We start from the raw sequence: 21626 nt of genomic DNA, 5'->3' as shown, positions 1-21626 counted from the left end.
TTTTTTAAATCTCTTTCTTTGCTTACTGTTTTAATGTTATTTTTTACTCTATTTTGTTCAGTTGTCAGTGTTTTTTCCCTTTGTCTTTATTTGTATTACTTATTTTCCTTTCCTTTCCATATATTGTTCCTATTCTTGAATCAGCTTCCCTGTTTGCTGCCTTGTTACCTTGTTATTTTGTCCATCCTGTCACTTGGTCAGACCCCTTCTTGTAAAGCACATTTCTTGCACAATAAGAAAAATAGAGACAGAGAGGTGTAGTTTGGAGCATTGTGGGTAAAGTGTGTGTGATTTGTGTGTTTTGTCCTCCACCAGCTGCTGAGAGGAGCTCCAGAATCTCTGCTGCGCTCCCTCCACATCCAGAAGGACCCGACAGCGTACAACTACATCAAAGTTGGAGGCCAAATAAAGGTAAACAGTTTACAAACAGCTCACCTCGAGAAACGGGAGTAGAGGAGTAAACGATCGTCAGAAAAGTGTCAGTGTCAGCTTTAAATGTTTGCAGAGGGATAATTAAAACCAAACGCTGCTCACAGATGTGTTTTAAAGTCATAACTGTTTACAGGTTTCTGAAACAAACCTCATCATTTCATCACAAATGTAAAGTATGAGTCACCCTCTCTATGGTTTCACGTTGTTTTTCCTGCACCGCCAACTTAACACGAGCTTAATGAGTGGGAACAAAACCACTCCACAATAACAAACAGCCTGATGTCACGGAGCACAAACAGCTGAGGTGGTGGTTTGTCTTCTGTTTGCCTCAGCGGTTCCTATTTTTACATCCAGACGTAACAGTTTGTAGCATAATGATCTGTAGGAGTGTAAGGACGAGCCTTTGAATCCAGGACAAACACCAGACTAAATACAAAGAATATATAATTACATGTTTTCCTCTGCAGAAATTAAAAACACTTTCCACTTTAAAGGTGACATATCATGCAAAATGGACTTTTTAATGGTTCTCTACCTGAAATATGTGTCCCTGTCTACAAACCCCCCGAGAATGAAAAGACTCCATTCTGCCCCTGTTTTCATTTCTACACCTTTCTGTAAATGTGTGCTGAAACGAGCCGTTTCAGACTTCCCTGTTTTTGTTACGTAACAACAATATCCGGTCTGTCACGGAGTCAGAGCTCGGAGCTTGTTCAGCCCATAGACTGTATAAAATAATACTGAATCCCTCCTCCGTTTTTCATTACCTGCACACATGTGTGCTAACAAGGAGCTTAGGAGGGAGGCATGCTAGTTGTATTTTAATACGTTCAGGCCTTAAAGGTGACATATCATGCAAAATGTTCTTTTTAATGGTTCTCTACCTGAAATATGTGTCCCTGTCTACAAACCCCCTGAAAATGAAAAGAATCCATTCTGCCCCTGTTTTGATTTCTCCACCTTTCTGTAAATGTGTGCTGAAACGAGCCGTTTCAGTTTTCAGTGTTTTTCATACGTCACAACGCCATCCGGTCTGTAACAGGAAGTCAGAGCTCGGAGCTTGTTCAGCCCATAGACTGTATAAAATACAACTCAACCCCTCCTCCGTTTTTCATTCCCTGCACAAATGTGTGGTAACAAGGAGCTTAGGAGGGAGGCATGCTAGTTGTAGGCTGTCTTAATAAATACAAAGGTCGGTTTTACTCCCCACGTCTGCAGATTTGAAGATCTAGTGGATGATTTTTATTTGTCATGGATAAGTGCTAGCGCTAATTAGCATAGCCACATAGCTACATGTTCATAGCTGTGTACCAAGACACACGTCGACATACTGACAAATAAAACAACAAGAAACACTAAATCTGTGACCAATCCTTCAGAAAGGTCCTGTTGCCTTTCTGGTAGAGGTCGGTGTTACTCCCCACGTTTGCAGATTTGAAGATCTAGTGGATGATTTTTATTTGTCATGGATAAGTGCTAGCGCTAATTAGCATAGCCACATAGCTACATGTTCATAGCTGTAGCTGTAGCTGTGTACCAAGACACACGTCAACATACTGATAAATAAAACAACAAGAAACACTAAATCTGTGACCAATCCTTCAGAAAGGTCCTGCTGCAGGCGCCTCTCCGTCAGGATCAGATTCTGGATCAGATTCAGAGGGTTGAAGTAACGTGATCTCTGAGCAGCCGTGTATATTCAGCCAACATGTAAACATTAGATCAACGTGCTGGACAGCCGAGGGCACATCCACTTCCTGAGGGGGCGTGGTCAGAGAGAAAACAGAGTGTTCTGAGGAGGACTGAAGAAGAGGGTTTTTCAGGCAGACCAAAACCTGATTTCAAAGTGTTTTTTTGAGCATAAACTTTAAAGACATGTTTTGGGGACCTCTTAGAGATATATATTGATGAAAAGAGCGTGATATGTGACCTTTAAGACAGAAAAGAATCCTCCACTCAAGCTGATCCTCTCTCTGTGATCTGTTCCTCCTCTCTGTTTCCAGTCCAGCATCAACGATGGAGCGGATTTCAAAGCCGTGGCCGACGCCATGAAAGTGATCGGCTTCACGGCAGACGAGGTTCAGACTGTTTACAAGATCCTGTCCACCATCCTGCACCTGGTAAAACTCCATAACACCAAATCTTTGTCCCAACATGAGAGCTCTGTGTTTAGATTTAAGATAAAGGAGACAGGACAGAGAGTTTAAGGATCTGAGAGTGTGTGTTGTGTTTGCTGCAGCTTCATTCATCAAAGTCAGTGTTTTATTGCTAACAGGAACTTAATTGCCTGATTTTTTTTCCTGATAATGTCCTGTAAAAACAATAATTTGATGCTCATTATTGGGGAAAGTTCAGACAAAGCTCATAATGGACAAATTCTACCAGACCAGTACATCGGACTTCCACCATTTCTGTGTCCAGGCCAGCTCAGTCCTGGACCCTGTGGAGGTGGTGGCTGTCAGGAGAATTATGGCCAAGCTGTCATCTCTGATGGACATTTTTTTTCTATATATATTCTTGTTAAATTCTTGTTCTGTACACCTTCTTGTTTGCTGCTGTAACTCCATGAATTTCCCCGTTGTGGGACGAATAAAGGAGCATCTTATCTTATCTTATCTCCAATCCGCTGCGGTCCGGCTCCATGCTCTTTCTTCCATCAACACCCACTGGCTGCGTTCTCCTCATCCATGTTGTCTTTATGGTCCTCTGAAAACCTTGTCACTCCTTGCAGAAATTAAGGGGTGATGACATCATATCTTAAACCCCTTCAGGTGGATGCAGGGGCAGAAAGTTTGAGGCAGGGACCAGAAATCCTGCAGCTTAAATAGACCGCCTCATTTGTCACATGTCATTTACTTTGTGATGTTCTGAATCAAGTTTTATTTTCAGACAGGAACCTTTTTTGTTGACTTTCTTGCCAAGAGATTGAGGCATGTATATCAATCCCACTCTAATGTTTGTGCGCCCAATTTAAGATAAGATAAGATACTCCTTTATTCGTCCCACAGCGGGGAAATTCATGGAGTTACAGCAGCAAACAAGAAGGTGTACAGGACAAGAATTTCAACATTGATATATAGAGAAAAAAAATGTCCATCAGAGACGACAGCTTGGCCATAATTCTCCTGTCAGCCACCACCTCCACAGGGTCCAGGACTGAGCTGGCCTTCTTCCCTAGTTAGTTCACTCTCACTCTCCTGTATCCTGTCCGCCCACAGCAGGTGAAATCTCTGTTAGCATGATGCTACTCTGCCAGTATTCCCTCTGATGCTGGGTTAGCTCATCCACCTTATCATACATAGATCCCACCATAACGGTGGTTGGAAGGACAGGTCGATGTTGTCTTTTTTAGCTTGCACCTCAGTACCAGCACGTCATCCTTGCCTCCTTCTCCTCAGCTCGCAGGGAACATCAGGCCTAGCATCGTTTAGCATCAACATGCTATGGCTGCTTACAGCTGATCTTGTATGTAAACAAAAAACACTGCAAACGTAGCCAGCTTGGTGTCCATGGCCAACAAATGAGTAACTTTAAGCTAAAGTTAGCAGCCTTTAACTTAGCATGCTGGAAAGACAGGGAGCAGGAAACATGAAGGCTCATCTGGATTTATCAGCAGCTAGAAAATGCTACCATATTTTAATCATGTTGCAAAAACAACAAACAGGAATGTTGAAATCTGCATTCCAGGGAGTTAAAGCTACTGTACACAAACATAAAATGTGTGTTGATCCTCTTTTGCAACCTTCAGTAATCCATCAGGGAAGTGTATCTCCTGAAATCTAACAATAAAGACACTCATTTGCATTTTTAGGACCTTTCAAGGGAAACAAGTACACAATGCAAATAACCTTTCGCCTCTCTTCCAGGGAAACCTGACGTTCGGAGTTGACGGCGACGTGACGCTGATAGAGAACACAAAGCTGGTGTCTGTAATCAAAGAGCTGCTATCCACCAAAGAGGAGAACGTGGAGAAGGCCATGCTGTACCGAACTGTGGCCACCGGACGAGACGTCATCGAGAAGCAGCACACGGAACAGGAGGCCAGCTACGGACGGGACGCTCTAGCTAAGGTATCATTGCCATCATCTGTCCATTACGATAAGGAGGGAAGGTAATGTTCACAGGTAGAGGTGACATGCCCTCACTGATTCCTCAAGTTGAATTAATTTGTTGAGAAGTAGAATTTTACACAAAGTTGGTCATCTGTTCCAGACTTCAGCTGTGAGAAAGAACGCCCTCAACACTTGCTGCAGTCACCCTGCAGGGTTGTGACATTCTGTTAAGTACTTGGCGATATTTTTTTCACTGCGCTTCACACGAGCGTGAGTCACAATGTTATGACTCCAGACAGAAGGAGGATGGAAATGCACGGAGGCAGAGTCCGTGGCAGCACTGTGGGCTGCGAGCTGCAGTCTGACTCACTGTGATTGTGACATTTCACTCTCGGCGGCCATCTGTAACTCTTCATTGTCTGCGTGCTAGACTGCTCAGCGCCACTGAAGGAGGCAAGCGGTCACATTTATCTACTGCACACCACTGACAGTATGCAGAGAAGGATGGCATGTCTCCATCTCTTCTTGTTGTGCAAAAGTAAAACCAAAACCCACATTTGGAGCCAGAGTCTGTGCAGTAGAGTCGGGCTGGTGGAGCCTGATGCCTGGTTTATACTTCTACATAGCCTACGCTGTAGGTCTGCGTAGCTCCCATACCTATGCAATATAACTGTCAGTTGAAGGAGCTTGAAATGCTTTGGCTTCATTTCTTGTGGCGCTGTTACACCGTCCATCTTTCCATGCTACATACAGAGATCTTTCAGGTTCCTGGGATCCACTATTTCCCAGGACCTGAGGTGGACCTCCCACATAGACACAATCAGAAAAAAGGCCCAGCAGAGGATGTACTTCCTGCGTCAGCTCAGGAAGTTCAACCTGCCCCAGGAGCTGCTGATCATGTTTTACACCTCCATCATCCAGTCTGTTCTGTGCACCTCCATCATCCAGTCTGTTCTGTGCACTTCCATCATCCAGTCTGTTCTGTGCACTTCCATCATCCAGTCTGTTCTGTGCACCTCCATCATCCAGTCTGTTCTGTGCACCTCCATCATCCAGTCTGTTCTGTGCACCTCCATCATCCAGTCTGTTCTGTGCACCTCCATCATCCAGTCTGTTCTGTGCACCTCCATCATCCAGTCTGTTCTGTGCACTTCCATCATCCAGTCTGTTCTGTGCACCTCCATCATCCAGTCTGTTCTGTGCACCTCCATCACTGTCTGGTTTGGCTTTGCAACCAAACTAGACAAACACAGACTGCAGCGGACTATAAGGACTGCAGAAAAAATCATCGGTGTCGACCTGTCCCCCATCCAGGACTTGTACCGGTCCCAGGCCAGGAAACGGGCAGGTAGCATCACCGCTGACCCCTCACACCCTGGACACAAATTCTTCAAACTCCTCCCCTCCGCCAAAACAACCCGCCATAAGAACAGTTTCTTCCCCCAGGCTGTCACTCTGATGAACACTAAACCATAACAGTGTCATACCTGTCAGATAAATACTCTCTGTAAATATGCATGTAGATACACAATGCAACAATTCTCCAAGCAGAATTCCATATTTCAATTTTTTGTATTATTTAACTTCTATTTTTATAATGTAAAAACTACCTCTGCAACTCTCCACTGCACTTTATCATATTATTTTAGCCTGTACATATTAGTCAAGCCTATTTGTTGTTTCTTTGTATTTATAGCTGATGTTATTGTTATTATATTTTATTTTATTTTTTATTGTAGGTCTTATTCTTATTCTTATTCTTATGCCTTGTACAAAGAGAGCACAGTTTACTAAAGTCAAATTCCTTGTGTGTTCAAGCATACTTGGCCAATAAAGCTGATTCTGATTCTAAAAACAAGCAGACATGAACCTGCTCGTGTGTTTTTAAGATCATCGTTATATGAGGCGAAAGGAGCGGATGTTTTGAGTCCTTGTGTGTTATAATGTTTATGAAAGAAGCAGACGCAGCTTGTAGTTTAAAGTCTGTGCATTTAAATAAATTGGAATGTCATTAAAAACTTTTTACAGTATCTGGAAAATAAATAATCTAATATTTGAGATGTTTTTTGAGCTGTATGCCATTTTTAAATAAAATATGTATAAAAAAATTCTTGAAATATTTTCGTTTATAAATAATTAATATATAAAATATTCACTTTTTTGAATAACTGATGGAAAATATTTAACTTATTGATGATTTTCTATTTGTTGTGTAGGAATGCCTTTCACCTGCACTCTTTCTAATGTCCAGCAGGGGGCGACTTGTATTTCAGAAGTCCAGTTTTATTTCAGTCTAAGAAAACTTGATTTAAATCCAAATATTAATGTTGCAGATGAATCAATGGTGTCCCCACTATACCTATAACTTATATACAGCCTTTGGTTAAACTCATGATGTTAATATGTTGTTCATCTTCAGGCCATGTACGAGCGTCTCTTCTGCTGGATCGTGGGACGAATCAACGACATCATCGAGGTGAGAAACTACGATGCAAGAGTCCACGGGAAGAACACGGTCATCGGCGTGCTGGACATCTACGGATTTGAGATTTTTCAGAACAACAGGTTCGGATGATGCAGAATACTCAACCAGTATAACAAAATGCAACACCTTTCTGTCCTTATTATCATGCCTTTATTTGAATGCAACACAAAGACAACACTGCTGATTTAAATGGTTCCTTCCCCTCTCTGTTTCTTCTTCTGCAGCTTTGAACAGTTCTGCATCAACTACTGTAACGAGAAGCTGCAGCAGCTTTTCATCCAGCTGGTGCTGAAGCAGGAACAGGAAGAGTACCAAAGAGAAGGAATCCCCTGGAAACATGTGAGGAGCACATTTAGTTCCTCCTGTGTTTTAATGTGTTTTCTTGCTTGATTCAGAGGTTTCATGACATAATACGTCTTTCCCCTATCTCCTTCTCTTCTCAGATTGATTACTTTAACAACCAGATCATTGTGGATCTGGTGGAGCAGCAGCATAAGGGCATCTTCTCTGTGCTGGACGAAGCCTGCATGAATGTGGGCAAAATGACAGACGAGGTTTTCCTCCAGGGACTCAACGGCAAACTGGCCAAACACGCCCACTACACCAGCCGCAAGGTAGGAGACCAAAGCTTCTTACATGAAACTTAAGAACTGATGCAGTCTGGCTTTACATGCACGAGTTATGGGTTTGAATCTGGTTTGTTAGCTGCATCCCTCATCAACTTCTATTCATGCAACAGATGCCACTAACTAAGATTGACTCAGTAGGTGGATACATGGCATTGACAAGAAACTTTGCAGGATCTTAATCATTTTCAAAATATGAATACATCTCATACGCTACTTCCAAATGTTTACATTCAATGTCGAGTTTTCTGCCATCTGATTTACTCATCCAAGGACCAATGAATTCACACACTCCTCACTCTCAGGCAGTCGTTTGCATAGTGTTATAACCCTTAACTTAAAGGCTCAGTGTGTAGAAATGGGAATATTAGCGCCATCTTGTGGTCAGATTCTAGAATGAACCCCTCTGTTCCTAACCCTTCACATCACCTAAGAGATGGTGGCCATTGAGGACCAGAAGCTCTCCTGAAAATGTCAATTAGTTATCAGACAATGTGTCGTGTTACTGTAAGACAAAAGACTAAAAGACGTGGGCGGGCGGCACAAACTGAAACATTAAACAAATAAATATTGTTACAAAAACGTTATATTACGGCAGGTTGTTCTCTTACCTGTCCAGCAGACAACAGGCTACTTCTGCGTCCTCCTTCAACCATAACTCTGTCATTAACGACTTCCACCATGGAAAAGCAACACTGATGTTCACCCTGGTTTTTTATGTCGTTGTCTGTTCCAATTTTGCTTCATTTCTTCATTTTTCTTTCTTTTTTTGACGAAAATGCAGCAGATTCCCGCTCATGTGATGTATAATATCTCTGGTCCCCCATTTGTTTATTTTTTGCAAACATAAAATGCTCACATGACAAATTATTGAAGAACCACAACTGCTCTCTCTTCCTCTCCGCCTGTCTGCCATCAGGTACATTTCTGGACCGGCAGCTTGGCACAGAATAACAAAATGCACTTTGCTCCGTTTTGTCCGCTCTGAGCTGCTGTAGAAACATGATGGCAGTACATGAAGGCACCACCATGAGGAGACCTGCTCCTTATGTATATGCATATACTATCCTAAGTTTAAAAAAAAAGGGAACATGGGCGGATTTGACCTACTGGTTAAGTTGCACGCCCGGGTTCGAATCCAGCCTGCGGCTCCTTTCCTGCATGTCATACCCCCACTCTCTCCCAGTTTCCTACACTATCCACTGTCCTCTTCCTCCATCAATCAAGGTGTCCCCAAAAATATAACTTAAAAAAAAAAGAGAGCTATAGTTTCATATAGGTGATTATACACTAATTTTAACATACTTACAAATGTTTAATGCTAATTCCACCACATCTGTTTGGCTAAATGCAGCTCACTTCTGCACACTGCACCTTTAACACTGAATTCATAAAGCTAGAATATTTAACTGCTTCTTTTCAAAGTTGTTCTGCATCATAGTGAATGCACAAGTGTTTCCTGGTATGACTTGTAAACACTCTAAAAAATCAAAACAATGAAACATGCAGCAGTGCTTGTGTATCAGATGGTGCTGATGATGGAAACCTTAGAACAGCAGAGGGCAGATTTCACCTAGCAGTAAGTAACCATTAGCAGCAGAGAGAGGAGAGAGAACATGATCCTGTTAGTTTTTATAATCAGGATGGATCGCAGACTAATTCACTCTAATGGTGTGTACGACCAGACGGACGTAAGCCAATTAGCTCCACGCTGTATGTTGGGATCAGATGACAGAGATGAGGTGATCATCAAACACTGGCCTCGTACGTGGAATTTAAACTACAGCTGTGTTGTTTTCTTAAAGAGTGCAGTTTCCTCTACAACCACAAGGTGGCATCAGCCGTCAGAGAGAGGCAAAGTGTGTCTGACTCGACACTTTGCACAAGTGATGTCACTGCCAGCCAATGGGAGTGTGTGGAGCTGCTTCTCTGCTGTGTTAGTCCGAGTTCTGGATGGAGAAGGAGGCAGGAGGAGGGAGGGAGGTGAAGGGGATGTTTTTACACATTTATGAGAAGAGTGTGTGAAAGAGAAAGAGAGTGAGATAGTGATGCAGTGGGGAAATGAAGAGTAAACATCTGCATCCTGTGCGTTTTAAATACTCAAAGCAACAGGCTGCGAAAGTGAGGGAACCTTTTATAGGACAGCCTATTCAGACGCTTCCTGGCAACTCCATGTTTCCCATGCAAAGAGAGAATATTGAGCCAGGCCGACGGGCACTGAGCACACTGTTACTCCTTGAAGTGAAGAGAGAGCACATAAAGAGGGAGCTGTGAGAGCCAAGACGGGGTAAAGATTATGCTGTGCTGCAGGGTGTATTGATTTGTGAGGCTTCCCTTCAATCTCAGAGTCAATCCGCTCCCTGCTGTCGCCCTTCTGCTGCTGCTCTCTGACCTCCTTCTCCTCCTGCAGCAGCAGCGGCACGGCTCAAACAGGAAAATGTGAAATAAGGCATTAAAACTCGCCGTGATCCAGCTGTTGTATCCTGGAACAGATATTGGTATGAATCGATATTAGCCAGAGATCTTTTTTTTTTCTTCTTCCTTATCTCTGTGCTGTCTGGAGTCTTGTTGCCAGGTAACATGGACATAATGGACTTTTGTCATGAATCTGTGTAAATTGTTCGGGGCTTTAGGGGATCTCTGGGGCATTTTTGAGGGAGGTAGACGCCCGTGTTGCCATTAAAATGAACAGTCATGGAAGTTAAAATGTCCGGGGTGTATTAGAGGAAGGGCTTTCATAAATCCTCCTATATTATAGAGACAGAAATAAACCTGTGAGGGATTTTACGGCGGGAACAGGACTAACCTTCAAGAGTGTTGAATTATAAGTAGAACAAAATATACATGTAGTAAACAATAAAACATATTTACAACATTTATTTATTGACTGTTTTCTATTCTGACTAAAGCTCTCAGTTGAAGATAGTTCAACTTTAACAACACAGCTGCGCTCATGAATGTCACTTCTTGATCATCGACCAATCAGAATCAAGAAGAGGCGGGACTTCAGCTTTGTCGGAGGTCCTTACGGAGGAGGAAGTCACAACCTTTGTTATTTTGAGGTACAATTTCCACATCTAGAGCTCCTGCTGATGCTCTGATGTGATTTCTATCAATAGTTTTTACAGTTTCTTGATAAAATACCACAAATATGAAGCACACAGAGTGTTTTATAACAGACCTATCAGCTGTTGTTTCCACGATGTCACTGTTTGTTTCTGAGGCAGAGGCTGTTTCCAAAACGGTCTGCTACATACTACTTACTAATGTAGTAGGCAGTAGGTATTGCCTACTACATACTGCGTTTGAATTTAGTCTGTAGTATGACTGCTCTGTCCGATCTGTCATGCAGCATGCTGAGCCAGACTTCGCTGGATTTCCGGTTTCGGAAAGCGAAAGTAAACAACGGCGAAGCCGATAAATAAAATGCTTATTTAGCATTCACTAATGATTTAAAAAGTTAGGAAGTGGTTTATATGTAATTTGATAACTTTCACAGCACCCAAAAACGGATTTCCTCCCGTCAAAAAATGAGGAAAAAGAAAAAGCAGAACGAGCGCTGTGCATTATGGGAAACAGTACGCGAGGCAGACTGGTCCGATGCACACTGAGATATTTTCCTGAATCAGTAGACATCCAGGGAGTTTTGGCATACTGCAGATTTTGCTCTTGTTCACATACTACTTACTACATACTGAATTTTGGACATATCAGTACATACTGCTAGTATAGTAGGCGATTTCGGAAACAGCCAGAGTTTTGAAGCCCATCGTCAGTGGTTGATGTATTGAAAAGGCTGACTCAACTTGAGTTTGGTCACCTAACTACAGGCAGAGAGTTGGAGTTGATTTTAGCCTCCTAGCTCACAGAATCAGAATCAGGAATACTTTATTTATCCTGGGGAGGGAAATTCTGTAAAATTCATATGCAAAATTTGTAACTTTGATATCTTTTAAACTGATGAGTTATAAAAAAATCATCTCGGTGGGTGCCATATTGGAAATGCTGAACTCAATCAAACATAGTCCGAGTTAGTGTGAGGTAAAGAGGCGGGCCTTTAGCCTTTTTGCTAACAGCTACAGGGTGCCCGCCTGTCAATCAAGTCAGCTACGCCCTTATTTGGGCAAAACTCATACGTTTAATATCTTCAAAAATAACGAGTTATAAAAAATATTCACCCCCGTTCTAGTGAAGTTGTAGTCAAGACCACATTAACCGAGACCAAGACAAGACCAAGGCATTTATGGATGGAGACCAAGTCAAGACCAAGGCAGGGTAAGACCGAGACATGACCAAGACCATATATATCAATGAAAAATCATCATGAGAGTTATCAAAATAAAAGACTTCTGTGTATTTTATTTTACGTTTGCTTTAAATACAATTGACAGCAACGACCTCTCTTATCACAGTAATGACAGGGACACAGAGTGCATCAGTGGTTGTTTGGACCGGTCTTGATATAAAGTAGGAAGTCCGCCCAGTCCGAGACCGAGTCAAAATGCTTTCGACTTTGAGACAAGACCAAGACCTTAAATAAGTGGTCTCAAGACCAAGACCGGTCTAGAGTAGGGGAGAGTGGGGTAAGATGAGCCAATTTTTACTTATGTTGCTCTCTAGGCTAGAAATAAATAGACAGAAGTACACTTAAAACATATAATATATTTCAGGATGTTTCCTATCAATTGCAATTGTAAAAATGCTTCTAGTACAAAGAACCCTGAAAATATGACTTCCCCAAAAAAAGTGTAACTGTGGCTCAACTTGCCCCAGGTTAAGGGGTAAGTTGATCCAAGTCAGTGGGTAAGTTGAGCCATCATGAGGTAAATTGACCTTCTGATTTTTTTAGTTTAAACCTGAGCCATCTCGACCTAAAACAATATAATTCATACTATCAAGATATAAGTTAGCCTTTGCAGACTTTCAGAATCATGTAATTTCATGCACACCCTACCTGCTAAACCCTTTTCGTTCCAGTTATTGGGTACAGGAATGTTGTTCCTCTCTGCTAGTTCTAATGCCAGTTCACAGCATTTCTTTGGAGTAAGGCCGTGGAACTGCTCAGCTAGCTTTTTTATGTGGTCTGCTAGATCCTTCTCCACCTCCTTTGTGAAGACCCTCTTTGCTTCTGCTGTTCCACTGTACCCTACTGATTTTACTTCCTTTACCTCCTTCTTTTTTATGTATCTCCGCAGGGTTGACCTGTCAACATTTCTGTCTTTAGCCACTGATCTGATGGATTTTCCACCCTTGACATCAGCTGCTACTCTCTCCATCTCTTCAAGGGGTGTTGAGCCCCAGTTGGTCTTTCTTTTGTAGCTCCTTGGCATGATAGCTTTTCTAAAATGTTTAAAACCAAATCAGGTGTGTCATTCTACACTGAAATACAGTTTTATGCTTCAGAGACTTTACTTAACTTCAGTGCATGGTGGCGAGGTAAATTGAACCAGTGGCTCAATTTACCTCACAGCATATGGCTCATTTTGCCCCATAGACGCCATTTTGGAAAAAACAGCCTAGCTAAGCCATTTGGGCTAATCTTTAGCTAAATGCTTCACTTGGTTTTATACGTTAGCAAATCACCAACATGCATAATATGCATTTTTAGACCTATATACATTTGCTTTGAAATAATATTCATTATAGCTGACATGCAGAAAATTTACTTCGACTAGTAAAAACATGTTTTTTGTGAAAAAAAAATACCAACCAATTGTCCCATGTGCTTCTCTTGAACAGTGCCAGGTACAAATGATGGGTGCTTCCTGAATTTATGGTCACATGACAACAAATGTACACAGTTGCCTAAAAACAAGGGGTGGGTCAACTTACCCACTGGCTCATCTTACTCCACTCTCCCCTACTACAACACCACCCCGTACAGTGTGTGCTGATAGAGAACAAAGCTATTTAAACCTAAACAGTTATTTGATCCAGGCTGTAAACATGTTTATTTCTGCTGCAAAGATCGTCTTCTTTGAATGGGTGTTTATGTGGTTTCTGGGGCTTTTGGAGCAAGCCTCAAGTGGACGCTTGATGAACTGCAGTTTCTAGCACTTCCACATTAGCTTTATTACTCACAGTCGGAGATTACAGCTTGAACAGACCCAACTATAGGATATATTTCAGTGTTTTACTCTATTGTTATGGTACGATACTTGTCTCATGATGATGATATTGAGATGCAGATGATTGTGTGATAATTCATAGACTGCTAGATAATCAAAATGCCTTTGAAGGCTTAGTCACTGTCGCCAACGTATGGAGGCATGAGGTAGTGACAAGACAGCGGTATTATCTTTCAACTAAGATATCGATATTCAGTATTCAGGATTATTGCATCCCATGAGTCAGGATGACAGTATATTGCTTTATTTATCCCACTCCGATGTGTGCAGTGTTGTAAAGAATGGAAACAGCTCTCGTAGTCGTCTTTGTTTCGCTCTCAGATGGACTTTCATTGAATTTCTTTCGCTTCAGGAGTGGTGCAGAACCTTGAGCTTGCTTGAAAGAGAAACAATCTTTGTGTCCTTAAGTGTGACCCAAAATAGACGTCCTGACCTCCACTCGCGATGCAAATGAGCTCTCAGAGAAAGTTCAGGAAATTTTCAAGGCTGTGAGGGTACAAAGTGCACACACACACACACACACACACACACACACACACACACACACACACACACACACACACACACAAGCCCTGAAGACTTTAAAACACCCACAGCTCACATCGCCTCATGTCTGTCTGCCAGGATGAGAGTGTGAAGGTGGGGAGGAGGATGAGGTGTGAGAGGGAGAGATTGCAGAGAGGAAGAGAGGTGTGCAGGGAGGAGAGGGGGAATTAAATGTGGGAGGAAGTCAGATGTGTACGTCAAGGGGCAAGAAGGGATAAAGTGTGAAAACCAGGGCTAGAAATACAGAAAGAGATGTTTAATGCATCATTGTTATTGAGGTTTATTCACACGTGCTGAATGTTTCCAGAAACTGTCAGGAGTGCATGTGTGAACAAGGCTTTAGTGGAGTCTTTTATTCTATATTTGTATCCCAACAATGCTTTAAAAGCCTCAGGAGACTGAATCCTAGAGATTTTCACTTACAGTTTTTTTACTGTTTTGTTTTTTAAACTTTGCTATAATCACATTTTTTTTCATGTAGCAGGCAAGCTGTTCACAAAAGCTCTCTGCACGGCACCATATGGCGCACATTCAAAGTTAGCCTGCAGTTGGTTTACACAGTGAAGCATGAAGCACCTGAAGAGACAAATATTTATCACAGTTGCCGGCGAAGATGAAAACTGCAGAAATTCACCAGGTGGCCGGGAAAGCTGATCTCTAAATAAGAGCGAGCGTTCCGCCAAGTCTTGCAGAGTGTGTTAATGAAGAACGTTTTAAACACGTTTTTATGACAGCAATTAAAATCTGCTGAAGAAGAAGAAGAAGAAGTCCACATGTCTGTAGTCAAGCTTCAGTCCCTGACGTTGTTGTGGATCAGACTGTGACTGTGTGCAGATGTCACATCATGCAGGGCAGGTAGAGATACGTCTGCAGACTCTGGATACTGTTCCTAATGCGCCACCAGCTTCTGAAATCCTCATTCCTCTGCGTCATGCCAAAATCAGTGAATTAGCAGCACTTGATGACCCACTTTTTCCTTTGTTCCTTCAGCTTTGAGTCGTCTCTGATACATTTCCTGCAGCTGTTGAATCAGCACCACGTCACTCGCCTTTTTTTCTGTGCTAATCAGCCGAAACTGCAGCTGCTGAGTATCTCTTCATGCGTGTTCATTGTGAGGACGACTTCACAGGTGACTTCAAAGATGAAGGCTTTGTTCCTCCTCTTGGAACATTAGCAGCACACGTTTCACAACTTGCAATCATGTTATCCTCCTCTGAAACAGTCATAATAATAATAATACATTTTATTCATAGGCGGCTTTCTGGACACTCAAGGTCACCTTACAACATACCAACAGTAAAAAACAACACAACAGTATCAATCAATCAATCAATCTTTATTTGTATAGCGCCAAATCACAACAAACGTTATCTCAAGACGCTTTTACAAACATAGGAGGTCTACAGTCATGGCCAAAAGTTTTGAGAATGACACAAATATTACATTTTCACAAAGTCTGCTGCTTCAGGGTTTTTAGGTGTTTTTGTCAGATGTGTCCCTGGCATGCAGTCAATCAACTTCTGGACCAAATCCTGACTGATGGCAGTCCATTCTTGCATAATCAATGCTTGGAGTTTGTCAGAATTTGTGGGTTTTTGATTGTCCACCCGCCTCTTGAGGATTGACCACAAGTTCTCAATGGGATTAAGATCTGGGGAGTTTCCTGGCCAAGGGCCCAAAATCTTAATGTTTTGTTCCCCGAGCCATTTTGTTATGACTTTTGCTTTATGGCAAGGTGCTCCATCATGCTGGAAAAGGCATTCTTCATCACCAAACTGCCCTTTGATGGTTGGGAGAAGTTGCTCTCGGAGGACGTTCTGGTACCATTCTTTATTCATGGCTGTGTTTTTAGGCAAGATTGTGAGAGAGCCCACTCCCTTGACCGAAAAGCAACCCCACACATGAATGGTCTCAGGATGCTTCACTGTTGGCAAGAGACAGGACTGATGGTAGCGCTCACCTCGTCTTCTCCGAACAAGCCTTCCTCCAGATGCCCCAAACAATCGGAAAGGGGATTCATCAGAGAAAATGACTTTACCCCAGTCCTCAGCAGTCCAGTCCCTGTACCTTCTGCAGAATATCAGTCTGTCCCTGATGTTTTTACTGGAGAGAAGTGGCTTCTTTGCTGCCCTCCTTGACACCAGGCCTTCCTCCAAAGGTCTTCACCTCACTGTGCGTGCAGATGCACTCACACCTGCCTGCTGCCATTCCTGAGCAAGCTCTGCACTGGTGGTGGCCCGATCCCGCAGCTGTAACACCTTCAGGAGACGGTCCTGGCGCTTGCTGGACTTTCTTGGGCGCCCTGGAGCCTGTTTGGCAACAATTGAACCTCTCTCCTTGAAGTTCTTGATAATTCGATAGACGGTTGACTGAGGTGCAATCTTACTCGCTGCTATAAACTTCCCTGTTAGGCCCTTTTTGTGCAATGCAATGATGGCTGCACGTGTTTCCTTGCAGGTAACCATGGCTAACAGATGATGAACAATGGTGTCATGCACCATCTTCCTTTTTAAAGTGTCCAGTCACTCAATCATGACAGATTGATCGCCAGCCTTGTCCTCATCAACACCCACACCTGTGTTAATGTGTGTGACACCTGTGGGTCATTGAAATGATGTTAGCTGGTCCTTTTGTGGCAGGGCTGAAATGCAGTGGAAATGTGTTTTTGGTGATAAAGTTCATTTTCAAGGCAAAGAGGGACTTTGCAATTAATTGCAGTTGAGCTGATCGCTCCTCATAACATTCTGGAGTATATGCAAATTGCCATTATAAAAACTGAAACAGCAGACTTTGTGAAAATTAATAGTTGTGTCATTCTCAAAACTTTTGGCCATGACTGTACACCACTCTATGTCAAATTATGAACAGAGACCCAACTTCAAGACAGGGTAAGACTCAGATGGAGTGGTTGTGGATTTGGAGCCAAAGAGAAGAACCTCCTGTTTTATCACTGTGTGAACAACATCCAGAAAGTTTCTCCACTCACAGACTGGAATGCTGAGGAGAACAGCTTCACTGTTTTTATCTCGTTAGTGTAGGAGTGAGAGTCCTGGAGGTAAATGTCAAGCAGACTTATGGAGCTGATTTAGCACAAACTTCAGCAGCATGTGTTTCTCTGTAAAGCTCACTATTACAGCTCCAGAAAATGAATCCCAGCATAAGCACCGACTCAGTTGCCGAGCAACTCCGAGAGCGGGATGTTGAGCCCTGGCAGCACCTGTCTCTCACTGCCACCTCCTCCACAAAACAAACAATATATATATATATATATATACAGTGATTATGCTCAGTTTCTGCTGCACAGTGCTCAGCATTAGCATGAGAGACTGAAGGCCAAGCAGTGAGGAGACGGAGAGAGATGCAGGGGAAGTGACTGAGTCAGAGATCTATTCCTGTTGCATGATCTGTGTGTGTGTGTGAGAGTGTGTGTGTGTGTGTGTGTCCTGCACTGAATGATGCCACACTCTGGCTCAATCCCAATCTCCACACTCACAGACTTTGAGGCAAGCTCCTGCTCAGTGTGAGAGTTTAAATTACCATCAAGTCATCTGATGAGTGAGGGCTCTGATGAGGACTGTACGAGGACTAATTACGACGTTCTGTGCAAACATAAGACTTTCCTGCGGTGGCTGGGAAGTTCATTACAAATTTACAAAGCATGAAACACTTTTACAAAGTTGGAGACAAATTTACATTCTGGAAGACACTTTTAAAAGCAGTGAGACAATTTGGCAAGGGACAGAACATTTCTGTGAGTCCCAAAACAAATTTTACAAACGGCAGATTCTACCAGAAAAGGAATGAACCAATGATTTTCAAAATAAAAGAAGTCTGTAATATGAAAATGTGAATTTATATTGTGATGGAGCGGCACCGTTACTGACAGGGACACACCAACATACACACACACACTCACCAAACTTTCCCTCCCTGTCAGTTTCTCCTGTCTCACTGCAACTCCAGTATTCTGCTGTCCCTTTCCGTTACGTCGCCAGGGGTTCACACCTGAAGACCTACTGTCTTACCGAGCTTGAAGTCCTACACTACAGGGTTCACTTACCGACTAGGGTACGTGGGATCCATACTCCACCTTAGCGCTGGTGTCCGGAATAGGGAAACAGAAAGTTCCATTTCCGTGTATTAAATAGAGGGCTATGGTGGGCGAAAAGTGCCACATGTTGGCATGTGCCTAAACTCGGTTTAGGTTGACTAACTTGAAAACCATTGGAAATTTAGCTTTTTAAGATGATATAAGATAGATTCAAAGTGAGATTATGAACAAAATCACAGTTTTCTCTGATTTAGTATTTTTCACACAAATAGTGAACAACCTCATAATGTAATCCAGCCAATCACAGGTCATTCTGATGTTTCATTTAAAAAATAAAAGCACCTTAGAATTAGCAAAAATAGCGATAATTCATAATTGAGACATAATTGTGATAAGCTACATTTCCAATGGTTTTATTTTGAAAATCCCCAAGCAGATATAGCTTTGATTTGCAGAAACACATTTTTTGGGTGTTCTCTTATCAGTCTGAATTAAAAAATTTGAGTGCAAACAGGCTTGTTAATATCAACTATGTTTTAATTCCCTGGCTGTTTCACATTTTTCATATTACAAACAATGTTTATTTTGAAAATCATCAGTACATCCCCTTTTCGGTGGATTCTGCTCTTTGTAAATTTGTTTTGGGACTGGTAAAATGTCCTGTAGCTTCTAAAAGTGTTTCTGATTTTGTAATTTTGTTATATAATTGTTAAAATATTTTCCAAAATGTGAAATTGTATAATACTTTGTAAAAGTGTTCCATCCTTTGCACTTCCCAGCCACCGTACTTTCCTGTGGGACCTAAAATTAAACGTAGACACACTTTAAAAAAAGAGCTGAAACTTAAGGAACTAAAAGTCCTCTCATATGATACTTTTAATAACTTGGAGGCAGACACTTCTAGCTTGAGATGTTCCTCCTGATAGATTTAAGAGCATGTTTAATTTGATTTTGATGCATCATAGTCATCATCTCTCCTGACCTTGTTTCAAACCCCTCTAATTTACTTGACCTATAGAAAGCTGCAGGACTCATTTCACACATTCTCCCTTTAATGACTGAGACACATCACATGTTGGTGCAGTCCAAGATCTGCTGCAAGATGAAAAGAGGAAATACAATAAGAGGAGTAGAAGTATAAATATCTGACAGAGACCCCCTGCTGTGCTGCAGAACCAAGCCCTGTCATCTCACTGCATCATGTTCCTTTGCGTTGAGCTGCTGAAGAACTTCTTTTCATTTGCTTCCAGGCGTCTCATCATTGTCCTGAATTAATCAGATGTTTCTGATGCACAGGAGCCGCGGGTTTGTTTACAGAGCCTGAGATCGGATCCACTGCAGAGGATGACGGGTGTGATTTTCGTCTCATGCAAAATATCTGAGTGAAGTAGTTCTCTATCAGGGTCGTGTTTGCTCTGATGTTTTCAGTAGTTTCATAAATGTTTTACTCTTGTTGCCAGCAATCTGCGTTCTTGTTTACTTGAGTCATCCGGCTTTCAAGTCTGTTTTTTAGGTCATTGCATCACAAACGGGCTGGATTGAGACATTGTTTTGTTTTCCTGCTGTCTTCTGGCTTTATTTCTGCTGTTTCCTCTGTGCCACATAGAGCTTTATTTATTACTGCTGTCTGCAAACTATTACAAACACACTCCTCCACCTTCAATATGTGCAAAGGTACACAGCTGCAGTTTGAAGTAGAAGTTACAGGTTTGCACTTTTCTACTGCATGTTGTTGTGAAACTTGGAAAATGAGTATTGAATGACCACAGCACATTCAACAATACTTAACAAGGTAAATCAAAGGTGTGAAAAGCAATCTAATATTAAAAAGTGATCTCTATAGAAAGTATCTAAAGGTAAAGGTCCAACAAGTTCATTTGAAAGCAGAATAAAGATGCTGTTGGCATTAAGAAACTCTCCCTGTAAGGCGGTCAGTTAGAGTGAAGCTGCAGCTGTCCCTGCAGCACACAGCACATACACCAATTATCCATGCTCTTGCTGTTAAGGTGATGTAATTACCACGAACACGTGAGCTAGCTTATTTAAATTGAGTGCACATACACTGTCCTGCTGCTGTAATTACTCATCAGTGCACCAGAGAAGGAGAGTAGTAATCCGCAGCAGAAAATAGTCCCCACACGTGTCCAGTTTACAGTCCTATAGGAGCAAAGTAGTGCCCAGATGTGTCAGGAAACTAAGTGTCTACATTTTTAAAATATAAAAGCACATATTTTTGACTCATTCCTAAAGAATGGGTCCATAATTTCGCCTTGTCTCCCAGGTAAACAGAGCTTCTTATGAACTGCATACTGCGTTTAAAGGTAGTGTGTGGGGTGACTGTTCTGCAGGATGCTGGGTCAGGTGTTTCAGGATTTTTGGTTTCGGAAAGCGGAAGCAACCAACGGCCAAGCTGATAGTGGAACTGCTTCTTTAGCATCACTTAGGATTTGAAAAGTTAAAGGTGACATATCATGCAAAATTGACTTTTTAATGGTTCTCTACCTGAAATATGTGTCCCCGTCTACAAACCCCCCGAGAATGAAAAAAATCCATTCTGCCCCTGTTCTGATTTCTCCACCTTTCTGTAAATGTGTGTGAAACGAGCCGTTTCAGACTTCCGTGTTTTTGTTACGTAACAACAATATCCGGTCTGTCACGGAGTCAGAGCTCGGAGCTTGTTCAGCCCATAGACTGTATAAAATAATACTGAATCCCTCCTCCGTTTTTCATTACCTGCACACATGTGTGCTAACAAGGAGATAGGAGGGAGGCATGCTAGTTGTAGGCTGTCTTAATAAACACAAAGGTCGGTTTTACTCCCCACGTCTGCAGATTTGAAGATCTAGTGGATGATTTTTATTTATCATGGATAAGTGCTAGCGCTAGTTAGCATAGCCACATAGCTACATGTTCGTAGCTTTTTACCAAGACACACGTCGACATACTGATAAATAAAACAACAAGAAACACTAAATCTGTGACCAATCCTTCAGAAAGGTTCTGCTGCAGGCGCCTCTCCGTCAGGATCAGATTCAGAGGGTTGAAGTAACGTGATCTCTGAGCAGCCGTGTATATTCAGCCAACATGTAAACATTAGATCAACGTGCTGGAGAGCCGAGGCACATCCACTTCCTGAGGGGGCGTGGTCAGAGAGAAAACCGAGTGTTCTGATGACTGCTGAAGAAAAGGACTTTTCAGACAGACCAAAATCTGATTTCAAAGTGTTTTTTTGAGCATAAACTTTAAAGACATGTTTTGGGGACCTCTTAGACCAATATATATCGATGAAAAAGCGTGATATGTCAC

At 42.2% G+C, this 21626-nt stretch overlaps 1 protein-coding gene across 2 annotated transcripts in view; it reads left to right on the top strand.

Annotated features, from left to right (window-relative positions):
* The window catches only part of myo1d (myosin 1D), a 222369-nt gene that overhangs the window by 51507 nt on the left and 149236 nt on the right, over positions 1 to 21626 (top strand). For both annotated transcript variants that reach the window (XR_004634705.1, XM_034707602.1), the window contains exons 6-11: positions 316 to 411; positions 2436 to 2552; positions 4299 to 4502; positions 6904 to 7049; positions 7194 to 7308; positions 7413 to 7583. Coding sequence is in view for 1 of the 2 variants with exons in the window: in XM_034707602.1 (XP_034563493.1) it covers positions 316 to 411; positions 2436 to 2552; positions 4299 to 4502; positions 6904 to 7049; positions 7194 to 7308; positions 7413 to 7583 (849 nt within the window). In the remaining variant the exon portion in view is untranslated. The remainder of the gene's footprint in view (positions 1 to 315; positions 412 to 2435; positions 2553 to 4298; positions 4503 to 6903; positions 7050 to 7193; positions 7309 to 7412; positions 7584 to 21626) is intronic.

The sequence above is a fragment of the Notolabrus celidotus genome, chromosome 18 (assembly GCF_009762535.1).
Source record: "Notolabrus celidotus isolate fNotCel1 chromosome 18, fNotCel1.pri, whole genome shotgun sequence".
In the NCBI taxonomy this organism is placed as follows: domain Eukaryota; kingdom Metazoa; phylum Chordata; class Actinopteri; order Labriformes; family Labridae; genus Notolabrus; species Notolabrus celidotus.
This window is presented reverse-complemented; position numbering and strand designations above follow the sequence as displayed.